This window comes from Manacus candei, unplaced genomic scaffold (assembly GCF_025592945.1).
Source record: "Manacus candei isolate 608988 ecotype Guabito, Panama unplaced genomic scaffold, ASM2559294v1 h1tg000164l, whole genome shotgun sequence".
In the NCBI taxonomy this organism is placed as follows: domain Eukaryota; kingdom Metazoa; phylum Chordata; class Aves; order Passeriformes; family Pipridae; genus Manacus; species Manacus candei.
The window spans coordinates 64,778-77,537 of record NW_026138212.1 but is presented as its reverse complement, the minus strand read 5'-3'; the positions used below and the strand labels follow the sequence as shown (position 1 = coordinate 77,537).

The 12,760-nt window shown below is 59.1% G+C and overlaps 1 protein-coding gene across 3 annotated transcripts in view; it reads right to left on the bottom strand.

Annotated features, from left to right (window-relative positions):
- Window positions 1-12,760, bottom strand: part of AGAP3 (ArfGAP with GTPase domain, ankyrin repeat and PH domain 3) — a 110,320-nt gene that overhangs the window by 41,727 nt on the left and 55,833 nt on the right. For 2 of the 3 annotated variants that reach the window (XM_051773017.1, XM_051773016.1), the window contains exons 8-9: window positions 9,402-9,557; window positions 5,570-5,662 (exon numbers count right to left, since the gene is read on the bottom strand). In XM_051773017.1, coding sequence (XP_051628977.1) covers window positions 5,570-5,662; window positions 9,402-9,557 — 249 coding nt within the window. Of the gene's footprint in view, window positions 1-5,569; window positions 5,663-6,935; window positions 7,057-9,401; window positions 9,558-12,760 lie in introns of those variants that run through there. The other variant, XM_051773018.1, reaches the window with a different exon arrangement.

Below are 12,760 nucleotides of genomic sequence, written 5' to 3'. Positions count from 1 at the left end.
TGGAGCAAGATGCCAGATGCAAGGACTCCGGAGCAGGGAGAAGACATCAAGCATTCTGCCAGCAGTGACGGAAGGACAGCATGGAGGGACAAAAGTAGGAATGAATAACGGAGTCTGGGAAAAAGGCTGGATCTATCAAATGTCAGGCCTGGGCCCTTGAAAATCGCTGTCTGGACAGACACCCAGGCTGGCTGTTCCTAACATGGCAAAAATCTGGGCCCCAGGCCAGCCCCTCCTCAAAAACCTGGGCAGAAAGTCTCAGCCCTGCCAGCCTCGGCATATTTGGGGGCCCTGTCCCAGTGCCTGGAGACTGGGCTGCTGCACCTACACGGTGGACTGGCCCGGCACAAAGTGGTGGGGTTTGGCGCACACGGGGGGACAACGCTGCCAGACGTGACCGTGAAATCAGAGATAAATGGTGCACGACAGGCAGAAGTACTCCATGACTGCTCCAGCCCAGGGCTCGGGGAGCAAACAGTGGGAAAAGGAAACACCTCCTGCTCGTGCAGGGATGAGACAGCGAAACAGAGCAGCGAGGGCGAAGCTGTGTGTGGGCAGGATCGGATCCCCTGCCAGGATCAGATCCCTTGCCCTCAAGAGCTCCGAGGGGATGGGCCGACGAGCTCAAGCAGTGGCAGTCAGAAGGTGCTGACGGAACACGCTGTGGAATGTGGCAGCTGACCAGCAGCTCCTGCTCTGCCGACATCTGCCAGGGGACAAACAATGACCCTCGGAATCACAGCCAGACACTAACACCAGGCAAATGTGTGGAAAAGCCACAGCAAGGACTGATGGGAAAAAACCGAGAGGAGAGCAGAGCAGCCAATGCCAGCTGGTGCAGACGGGGCAGCAGAGGAGCCTGGTCCTACCCTGGCTAAGATGCAATATCTGATGGCTGTGCTGACACAGCGTTTTTAGCTTTCTGTCAGTACTTTAACTGAGCAGCAACACCCTTAAACACCAGCTGTACAAAATCCAGAGCCAGCAATGGACGGAGTGAAAACTAGTCAAGTGCAAGGTCTTAAAGCATATCCATGACTGAGAACAATGTGGTCATAAATGGTAAACCTGTGCCCAACATTTGTTTGGTATCTTTCAAACAAATCTGCTTCAGACCAGGGTGAAGTTACAGACCCCCGGGCCTCCGGCACGCTCCATGCAGCCTTCCCAGAAAGATCTGGTAGATGTGCAATTAGGAGCTCAAAGTCACTGGGTGAAATTCTATGGCTTCAAGGAATGACAATTCCTTTCTGACCATGAAGATCCCTTCTGGGTATGTAATAATCCCTTCTGAGCATAACCATCCCTTAAACCCAGCTTGGTTCCACAGCCTGACTTGCCCACACGTGCTGCATAACAGCTCCAGCTACCTCTCCTCAATGTGTCTTGTACCTGATGCACCTTGGTGTTACAAACTACCCAATTCAACACTTCCAGACTGCCCCAAAATCTCTGTCTGCAGAGAAGAGTTCAGCTGCAGTTAATTCAGCCTCAAACCTGGAACTTGGCAAACTAAGAAGCACTAAGAAGCACAACCAGACTCAGAGCCAGAAAGGAAGATCCAGCACTGCAGCCCATTTTTGTGAGCCAGGAGGCACAAGAGTCCAAAACCAGGAGCAACTACGGGGTGTAATTAAGCACCTAACGCAATACAATGGCTTTCTGCCCACGGTCCAGGCCGTCCCTCGAGCTCCCGGTCCTGGCCAGGCTCCTCACGGCTCCAAGCCCAGCCAGACCCCTGTGCTCCTCCATCTCCCTCTGCGCCTCCCGGGAAGACTTACAGCAAATAACTCTTCCACAAGTTTCTTCGCACACGTGCAAAGGGCAGGAGCAGGCAGAGCCGAAAGGCAGGAGAGCCCGAAGCTCTCCCTTTCCCCCTGGTCCCCTCTCCCGGCATTCCGCGGGCCGGCTCCGTGCAGGCTGTGCTGCCGCACGGTAAAAGCAGCAGCAGCAATATGCAGCGTAATGAAGCAGGGAGCGGCGATGGCCCCCAGAGGACTCGTTTACTCCACAAATCTCCCTTCCACTCACTTTTTGCTAAGAATTTTAACACCAAACTTAATTGTAAAGTCGCGTATTGATTGGAAAATGCAAATGGCAATTTAAATGTAATCTAAGCTCCCAGCATGATCCCAGCTCCCAAGGAGGAGGAGTCACCCGCCCTGGGCCCTGCTGGAGTGCACGGCCCGAGCGGAGCCAGGCCAGGGGCCAAGGGACCCCCGGGCCTCCGGCACGCTCCATGCAGCCTTCCCAGAAAGATCTGGTAGATGTGCAATTAGGAGTTCATTCCTGGCAACAAACAGCTGGGGAAGCTTCGTCTCCCAGCCCAATTAACCCACTTCTTGGAGACAAGCGTCCAGCTATGAGGGAGCTCTTCCAGCCTGGCAGGACCATCACTGAAAGGACGCTGTGGCACAGTGTCCCTGTGGCACAGGGATCCTGAGTCCCCGGCACAGAGCACCCCTGGCACAGGCACCAGTTGCCCCTGCAGCCCAGAGGGAGCAGAAGTGCTGTCTTAGGTGTTGAGGGGCCCCAACACTCTCTTTTCCAGATGTGTTTCCCCAACACATCTTTTCCAGATGTGCATCAAGGGAGACAGATCAGGTCACCCAGAGGCGCTGTGCTGGAGAAGGTGGTGACAAGTGAAAACTAGGCACCCTGTCATGGCAGCACATGTCCCTTCTCAGCCAAGTCTCCCCAGAGTTTCTCCTTTCTGCAGCACCCAGCCCAGCTTCCCACATCCTGGCTCCATGCAAACCCTGGGCCTGGTGCGCCAATGGGGCTGCCAGTGCTTCCCAGTGCTTGTTCTGTCCCCACAGAGCCCAGGAAGGGGTCGTGGGCCACAGGAGTCACAGGGGAGTCTGCCAGGCAGCCAACCCACTGCCTTCAGCCACTGGCTGGTAACGTAACCACAGACTAGCCTCGTTCTTCCAAGCAGAAGGACTCAACTGCTCCCAAGGTGACATGCCAGTGGCCCCAGCACCGAACACAGCTGTGCTGCCCAGCAGTGCCCACACCAGGGGAACACTGGACACATATTCAGCCAGAAGGTCCTGCACGTTTGCCACTCACAGCCCCAAACCCACTGGCTTCTCTGCTCTTACAGCTGGGCAGGACCACCAGGCTGTGTAAGAGGAAAACTAACTAAAGACCCTGCTCTCCTACTGTCCTGAAAAGAGACAGCAAGCAACTAGACCTCCATGATCCACCAGAAGAGGCAGGTCCACACCAGGGAACAGAGCAACCATCCCCTGTCCTGAATCTTTGTGATGAAGAGCAACAGCTCCTTTGAGTCTTTGGTCCTCTTCCCATTGGTGGTACCAAGTCATCACTCCTCGTGGAGAAGGGCCACAGCAGGGACATCACTCTGGACTCTCCACGCTGCATGTTCCCACAGACCCCATCCCCACAGCCCAGCTGTGGATATCAGCCAGGTCCTCCTTGAAGAACACAACTCCATACCTGCCTAAGATGCTGCAGCACCACTGTTTAATTCCAGCAGCAGGAGGGCAGCGATTCAAGGTGCCACAGTGTCCCAGGAGACAGGTCACAGTGGTGCTCTGCAGCCTGAGCCCTGCCCAGGGCCAGCACCTCCAGCACAGTGTAACCCAGAGCCTGAGGAAGGAGAGCCACTGGCACAAGCTGGTATCCACCTGTTCAACACCACTTCCTCCCCTGCATGTTCCTGTACAGACACTGACAAGACCTCTGCAAAATCACCTCCTGAAGCTCTGGCTATGGGAGGTGCCAGGCAAGGACATGGATCTCCCCTGGGAACACTTTGCTCTGGGCTCTCCTGGGGAGCTGCTGCTGCATGAACTGGTCCCTCCACTTAGTCCTGAACCAGGCAGCAGTTTGGCACCTCCTCCTTGCAAAGCCCAGAAAGGATGTACAGGCTGTGTTTGCAGACCTGGGCCTCTGTCGGTCCCAGTTCTCCCCCTGTTCCACACGGGAACAGCAGTGTCCTGCCTACAGCAATCCCACTACAGCACTGCATCCTCTGGCAGACCAGACAAGGCCAGGCCCTGTCAGCAGCACGGAGACACAGGAGCAGGCAAAGGACACATCCTGCCCTGCCAAGTGGAGGGAGATCCTCAAAAAAGAAACCCATAGGTTCAGATAACCAAGACCACAGGAGGGCTCCCAGGACCAGCCCTCTGGCAGGCAGCAGTAAGTTCTGGGGAGTCACATCAGGTCCCACTGAGGGCTTCAGCTGCTCTGCTCTCAGCCTCCCCTTCCTCACCATGGAACAGCTGCACACCACTTTCCCCGATGCCCAGGCTGGGCTGACCCAAAACCAGAGCACATGGGCACTGCCACTGCAAACCAACAACCCACTGCAAACCAACAACAACCCACCACACACCAGGACCCACTGCACACCAACAGCACCTGTGCCACAGAAAGCTGGCTGCCTCTTCCTGCTGGGCTGTACCAACTCCTGGCACCCTGGGAGCAGAGCCCCCATGTGTGAGACCACACAGCCCCGCCCTGGCATTGCTTCCCCTGTCACTGCTCCCCAGACCCAACCCTCCCAACGCTGCCCTCCTGGTGTCACCCTCTTTCCAGCATGCTCCCTGCCAGGGGCACCATCTGCCCAGTGCTCCCACGATGCAGAGACACAACTGGCCCCGTGCAGCACAGCTCAGCCCTGGCAGCATGGGGGGCACGTGGGGCATGGAGAGGCTAGTGGGGGCCATGGTGGGGAAATGAATCCACAAGGGGGGCATGAGGTGCAAGGCAGGAGCACAGCCAGGCACTGCCAAGCAGTGTATGGATCCGTCTTGTCCATAGTGCAAGGAAATCCCAGTGGCAACTATCCAGACAATCCACATCGCTTGGCTAACTCGGACATCACCCATCGCTGCTTGCCAGTGACGGACACGGGCAGGCAATGCTCCGGGTCAGCTCCAGGCAGCCTGAGCTTCCCTGGAAGCCAGAAGGCAGGATCCAAACACACTGCTGCCAGAGCAGGCGTGGCCTCCCTTGGATTCCCAGCAGTTCACAGCGTGGGTACTGTGCTTGCAGCTTTTTGCAGTAGCCCATGAGAAGGGGAGGCCCTCTCCTGTCCTGCCGGAGGGCAGTGAGGCCAGAGCAGGAGCAGGAGTGGAGAGGAACAGGAGGAGCAGACAAGGAGCAGCGAGGCTGCCAGGGGCTGTGGCAGGCGCGGGGTGTGGATGCCATCTGCTGGAACCGCTCCGCAGCCGCAGCCCCCGCCGCAGTCCCCCACAGCCCCCTACCAGCCCCCGCCCAAGTTCCCTCAACAGCCCCTTCTGCAGCCCCCCCAGAGCCCCTGCCAGCCCCCCGATGCAGTTCCCCCAGCAGCTCCTGCCTCAGCCCCCACACAGCCCCCCAGCAGCCCTCGCTGCAGCCCCCACCCTGCGCCCCCCACCCACATAGGGCACAGGGCCCACACCAGCAGCCCCAGCACCCCCCTTGCCACCGGGCCCGGCGGGTGTGCAGCCCCCCGGTGCCGAGGGGCACCGACCCCCAGCGCTCCCGTGCCTCGTGCCGAGCGAAGGCCCCCGGACTGCACCCCCCGGACCCTGCTCACGGGGCAGCATCGAACCTGCTTCATGGGAATGGCCCTCCCGCTGCCAATACTGTCCGCTTTGCACTCCGGCACCTTCTTGTCCCGCTCCGGGTCCGCGCCCTTCCGAGACTGGAAGAGAAGAGACAGAGGTCTGTTAGAGACGGGCACAGGAGACCGAAGGCACGGCCTCCCCGTCCCCAGCGGGTCCGGATCAGACCACTCCGCTCTCCCCCAGACAGCTCTCCCAGTGCACGGCGCAGCCGGCCCCTCTAGGGACACTCCAGCCCAGCCCCCCGGCAAGCTCTCCTCTCCCCCCACGGCAAGCAGAGCTGTCCTCCTCCTGGCACAGCGGGGCTACCTCGGCCCCCCCTCCCGCGGGGCACACAGGACATGGCGACAGACACAAATGGCATGGGATGCAGGTGGAGCATGGATGGAAGCAGGAGAGGCTCAGGCAGTGAAGGAACTCACACCTCTACTAATCCAACAGATTTATTCTGGTAACACACTTGCACCATACAAAGTAGCACAGGTCACCGGGCGGAGATACCAGCCCCTTACAAAAGAGCATGGACAATAAATATCTACCACACGTCTAGAGCGGCGAGAGTGGGACCCGCCGGCACCCGGGGGCCACGGGGAGAGCAAACTCCGATAAATACAATATGAAATTTACAGTCTGTTGAGCAGAACTCATTCAAAGTGCTTAGGACAGAGGGAAATACCAAGTCATACACGGCATGGAGCACAACCAATACATTCAGAATCACAACAATGGCAGGAGGCAGCGGCAGCGTCTCTCTGGAGTGTCCTACACACCCCCTCAGTCCGGGAGCGCCCCATGTGCTTTGGATCAGAAAGGGACACAAGCCCCGCGCGCCTGGGACACTGATTCACCGGCTTTTGGGCCCAGAACCAAACAAAGAGATCGAAAGAGAAGAAAACTAAAGAGACACAGATGGCTGCTCGGCCGCGAGGAGGAAGAGGAGGAGGAGCAGGAGTCCATGCAGGCTGCAGAGGTGCAGGAGGGAGGAAGGAGCGGAGCGCTAGCGGCAGGCGCTGCAGCGGCTCCCGCAGGCAGCAGCAAAGCGTCTTTTGGCCCATCCAGCTCCACGCGCGGCTGTCGCCCGGTCCCAGAGGGTCTGCAGGTCTTCCCATCCCAGGAGGGTCGTCCGTCTGGCATCCCCGAGCACGGGCAGTGCCTAGACAGCATCCAGCAGGCCCAGAAATGTCCCAGCTTAAAGTGCAGGCGCAGGCCGTCTCAGCGCTTCCTAGACTTTACATTGGGGGGATTTAAAAGGCTCCTGCGTGTCTCCGAGGGGGGGACCCATGCTGGCTGGAGGGCGGGCGAGCCTCTAATCTTAGATCAATCCCAGTGCCCATCCCTTATCCGGCCCTGGAGAGGCAATGAAAAGTGAGAGAATTTGTACAGAGGTGCCGTGTGTAACCACCTGGATCTTCTAATTTGGAAGGAGTTGGAAAGGCCTTTTTGTTGATGAAAAGTTGGAAACAGTGGCACATATCTGCAAATATCGAAAGAATAAAGAGTTTGGCAAGTTATACTCAGAACACGGACACGAGTCTGTCAGCGATGGGCGCCAGCGGACAGCACGGACAGGCCACGGAGCGGCACCGGCGGCAGCAGCAGTCGGGGCAGGGGCCGGGCAGGGGCTGAGTGCAGGTGGGCGCCTCGGGGCAGGGGTGGGCACAGCGTCTGTCTCCACCTGGAGCTATGGGGCACGCAGACCCTGCTAGGGGGGTGTGATCCGGAGGGGAGCGGGAAGGGAGTGGGAGGGGAGCGAGAGCAGGAGAGAGGAGGAGGAGGAGAGGAAAAGGAGGAGAGGAGAGGAGAAGTGAAGGAGCCAGGCACGGCTCGGGACTGGGGCTGCAGTGGCTCCTGGAGCTGAGCCAAGCACCACACCTCGGAGAGGCCTGTGCTCACCTGGGGACCCTGCGGGGACGGGGGGCTGCTGGCTACACCTGAGCTGCCTGCCTGGGAAAAGGTAGCGGCAGAAAACAGCCTGCCCTTTCCTTTCCTTCCCTGCCCTCCCTGGCCCTGTCCCACTGCAGGAGGAGGTGTCGGGAGCTGCTGCTGCTGCCACGACCAGATGGGTGAAGACGTCAACGTGAGCCATGGATGTGCACCAGCACACGAGCAAGCAGGTGAGGTGAGCCCCAGCCCCACGGCGAGTGAGCGCGCCAGCCGAGCCCAGTGAGCAAGCGTGAGCCCGGGATGGGAGAGCACGTGAGAGCCTGCACGGATGATGGCGTCCACAGCGAACAAGCGCAAGCCCCACAGCAAGCCGCCCTCCTCCTCCCCCCCAGCGTGTGCCCACCCCACAAGAGCGAGCAGGGGGTTCCAGAGAGCGTGAGCACGAGCTGACGGCGAGTCTGGCCCGTGGGCGCCCAGCCAGCGGGACGGGTGGCACAGCACGAGCACCCGAGCACGGGGTACAGCAGCAAGCACAAGAGAACGGCGGGGAGGGGGAGCATCTCTCAGCACCGGGGACAGCGGGAGGCACGGCCATGGACACGGATCCACGGCGAGGTGAGCGCGGACGGGAGGGCAGTGAGGGAACAACCATGCGCTGGGAGCGGACCCGCTGTGAGGGACAGCGTGTGCTATCAGGAGGGGTGGGGGCACAGCCCACCCGTCCACAGCACAGGGACAGGGTGAGCGTGGGGCAGGGGCGTGCACAGAGAGCTGGGGGTGCATGGGGTGCAATCAGGGGGAGTGCACAGAGCATTCAGGACATCAGCGCAGAAGCTTCCAGGATGTCAGAAGCCAAGGGAGATGGGCACACTCCCAGCACAAAGAGTGGGGAATCTGGGATGCCAATGGTGCAGTGAGAGGGATGGGGCGTGGGACACTGCATTTGTGTGGTCTGGTCACAAGGGTGACACGGTGCAACAGGTACAAGGACTTTGTGGTGGCCGGTGCCACAGACAGCAGATACAGTGTGCTGAGGAATGGTGGCTGGAAAGCACATTGAGATGGGGAGAGGAGCGAGGCCGGAGCCCGCACACATACATGGGGAACAGAGGCTACACCTACACTAGACACAGGACTGGGACACGTGTGTGCTCACAGCGAGGGGACACTCATGGCTGCACTAACAGCGAGGGTGAGTGTGAGGGCAGGACTGTGCACGCTGCATGGACGGTGTGTGCATGGTGTGAGAGCGTGTGGAGAGGCAGGCTGCAAGGCAACCAGCACAGGGAAGAGCTGCAAACGTACCCTGCTCCACCTGGGGCTTCGCTGCCTCCCCTCTGCCTCCCCTCCCTCCGTGCCCATGGCAGCTCCCAGTGTGCTGCTCAAGTCACGCAGACGCAGGGCTCGGGAACTGGAGCGAGTGGGGCCCTGTGCTGGGTGCTGGGCTCTGCATAGCACCACTGGACACAGCACCACTGGCACCAAACAGGGCTCCCAGTAGCAAAGGGCTCCGTACCACGCCCGGGGGACACAGCCCCATGGAGAGGAAGAGCAGAGTCACCGGTGCTGTGCACGCACAGGTGCACTCCCCCATAAACAGGCAGGACTCTGCTCACACACACGCTGTACACACACACATAAGTGCACAGATGCACACTCCTACATGTGCAAGGAATGTCCTGCTCCCAGGTGCTCCCCATGCATGCACACCCTGACAGAAGCAGCTCTCAGCACCGGGTCCCTGCACACGCAGAAGGTCCCTCCCACACACACGCACATTCCTGCGTCCCCCGCCATCCAGCCCTCCTACCAGCACTGTGCAGGACAGGTCACTGTGCAGGGCAGCCCAGAGGGTCAGGCTGCTGGGACTCGCTCCCTTCCCCTCTCCTGCCCTGAAAACCCACCCCAGAGGTCCCGGGCCCCCGTGCTGCTTACCGTGAAGATGTTGGAGCGCCGCTTGGACTGCTTGCGGATGGGGGTGGGGGTGTTGGAGGCAGCAATGGTCTCGATCCGCAGCTCCCGCTGGCTGATGCTTGGGGTGGAGGGCACAGAGGAGGAGTAGTCGCTGAAGGCTCCTCCACCGTTGGTGGCCTGGGGCAGAAGGGGAGGGGATGGTCAGACAGAGACAGGCTGCCCGGGGGCACGACCGCGGGAACACCACCCACCTGCAGCGGGGCAGGGAGTGCAGCATAGGACTGGGACATCCACAGAATCACAAAATCCCAGAACAGACTGGGCTGGAAGGGGCCTTAAAGACCATTTAGTTCCAACCTCCTGTCATGGGCACAGACATCTTTCACTAGACCAGACTGCTCCAAGTCCCATCCTATCTGGTCTTGAACACTTCCAGGGATGGGGAGTCCACAACCTCTCTGGACAACGCAGAGACATCCCAGACCAAGCACTGCTGCTGCCCAACTGTGGGGCTCAGGAAAGCCTTTCCCATCCTTCTGCTCTAGTTTTTCCACCAGTAAAATGTTCAAGTTCTGAGACTGACAGTGAAGGGCAGCAAATGGCCAGAGAGACCAGGCTGAAGCCCTTCCAGACACAGGTGTGGAGCTAGCCAGGAGCAGCAGGGACCCATGGCAGCCCCACCCAGCAGAGGGGCATGGCTGGGGCACCTCCATGTGCTCCCAGAACATTTGGGGAGAACATTCCAGGGGACTAGAGTCACTCCCCTCGGACAGTGAGAGCCCTCCCCTCCACTGAGACCATCAGACACTGGGCTGTGAGGCAGCCCAGAGCCTCCCCTTCCCTGTCACACAAGGACAACCATGATGCCAGTGGGGATGTGTGTCCCTAGGACTCCAGGTGTGTCCCCAGGACTCCAGCCTTCGCCTTTCCAGTGTCCTGAAGCAGGGGGTGCCACACCCCAAGCTCACGGTCTGTGTGAAACCCATCCCTGCTACTGCTTTGGAGGTTTATCCAAGCAGACTCCGAGACTGGCACACACCTCCCATGCCTGCAGACCACTGTGGCCTGGCTGCAGTGGCCTGTGCCTGGGAACACATGGGACAACATGTGGGTCTTCACTAACACCGTGCTGGACTTCACGGCAAGGGGAAGACCCAACCATGCAGCCATGCACCCACATCACCAACACATCTCCTCCAGACAGGGCTGCTCACTCCCACCCTGCCCATGCCGGCTCTGTGGGGAGCCACCTGGACAGGAGCTTAGGGAGGTCCCAGGAGCAATACCTGCACAGAAGCATTTCAGATCTGCAGGACAGGATGTCTCACTACAACACAGCACACGGCAGCCCGAGCTCCCTGGCAGCTCTGGAACAGGATTTCAGAAACACATGGAAGAGCTGCCCCTAGAAGGGGAGGAGAACTCTGGCACCCCAGCAGGGGCAGCCCACTCCTCCCAGCTCCCACACTCCCAGAGTGGCAGCATCGATGGCCCAGGCAGCACCACAGACACAGCCCAGCCCCAGAGAGAGGTACAACCTTCACCCAAGCCATGGATCCTCTCATTTTTGACAAGGGAAATGGGAGAGGACACACAAGAGAACTTTCCTCTCTTAAGAGAAGGCCTCTCCTGCCAGTGACTTCTTGCCAGAGCCTTCAACAGACAGCTCCTGTGAACCACGGGCCCAACACTCACAGGAGTTCTGCAGGTGCTGCGATGAAGGAAGAGTTGCAGAGACCCAGGACCAATGAGAGGGAGAGGATTTACTGAGATAGCTCAAGTTTTGGATCAGGCATAACAACATGTGTGCAGTCAGTGTTTGACCTGTGTGAATCAGGTCAAAGAAAGAGAAATACTCCAAGTGTGAGGGAAGAGAAGGCAGATGCTGCAGCACAGAGAACGTGCCATGTGGACCAGTTAGCCAGGCACAGCTGCCCAGAGCCCTGGACCCCTCCAAGGCTGGCTCCTGGCTATGCTTGGTGCCTCTCAGGGACCTTGGCAGCACATTCATGATGCTGTCACTGTGGGGAGGACCCGGTTCAGCAGAGGATGTAGGATCTGAGCTCCTGCCAGAGCAGCTGGGACAAACCCTGTGGATGTAGGTGATGGACACTAAAGCTCCAAGGAACAAATCTTGCTAAATCCTGGTTTATATTATACATAGTCCCTGTAACCTTGTGTGTAATTTCTGCCTGGCTGGAATAACTTTCCTTAGCCCCAGTCTGCCGGGTGCTGGAGCCAAGGTTACTGTCCCTGGGCAATAAAGGGCACTGGCCTTTGAGCCTCCAGTGTACCACAGCCAGCCAAACCTCAGGAAGGGCTTTGGGGCTGGAGGATGGCTTGCACCACACTGTGAAGGCAAGCAGGAGAGCTGATCCTGTGAGTTTGGGGGCAGAGGAGAAATTCCCCCAAACACAGAGAGCAGCTGAGACAGGCAATCCTGAGCCACCACACTGCTCCGCTGGAGCAGGGAACTCCAGAACTTCAGTGGGATCCAGGGATCCGGGACAAATTGCAGGGATGTGGGAGAACCCTGACAAGACGACAGGTCTGGGCACGTACCCAGTGTCTGCTCCTGGCAGGTACTTTGCTGATGGACCTGAACGACTACCTGTGGTCACCATCAGAATCTGAGAACAGAGTGGGAGCTGGAAATCTGGTAAAACACGTCTGGGACAGATCCTTCCCGTTAATGCATAACGGGTGGAAGAGCACCAACATTGCCACGGGGTGCCTGGGCAGGGCAGAACACAGCTGGAGTCAAGGGGCTGTAATTCCTGGTGTAACAAGGCCTGAGGCAGAACACAGAGATTTGGGAAGGGCTCTGAGTAGAAGAGTGCAAACAAACAGCAAACACTGGCTTGGCATCTGCAGGAAGAGGGAAGACAGAGGAGTGTACAAACCCTTGAATGGGGCACCATGAGCCAAGCACGCAGTGGGATACGGGTTTCCCTGAGGAAATGCCAACACCCTCTGCTGCAGCTCCTGAGCTCTGCCGGAACGTGCCATGGCAGGCCGGGGAGCGCTGTTAACAGCTCGGGTCAGCTGTCCCCGGGGCTTCATTTCACTTGCAAACTTTAATTTTCCTCCTCTTTCATGTGCTCTCTCACTGAAGTCTGGGTGAAGGCCTTCCCAGTGCCCCCGAAGAGCCCGTGCAGGGAGGCAGAGCGAGGCCATGGGAGCGAAGCCGTGACACCGGGCAGCCAGAGCGCAGCGGGCACGGCAGCAGCTCCTGAGGCCCAGGGGAGCACCCACTGCCCTGCCAGGTACCCACGTGAGGTACCTGCCTTACCTCCTGCCAGCTGCTGGGAACCAGTTCCCTGGCAGAAAGACAAACTCCCATCCCACAGTGAACGCAACGGTGACTCACCCACAGCCTG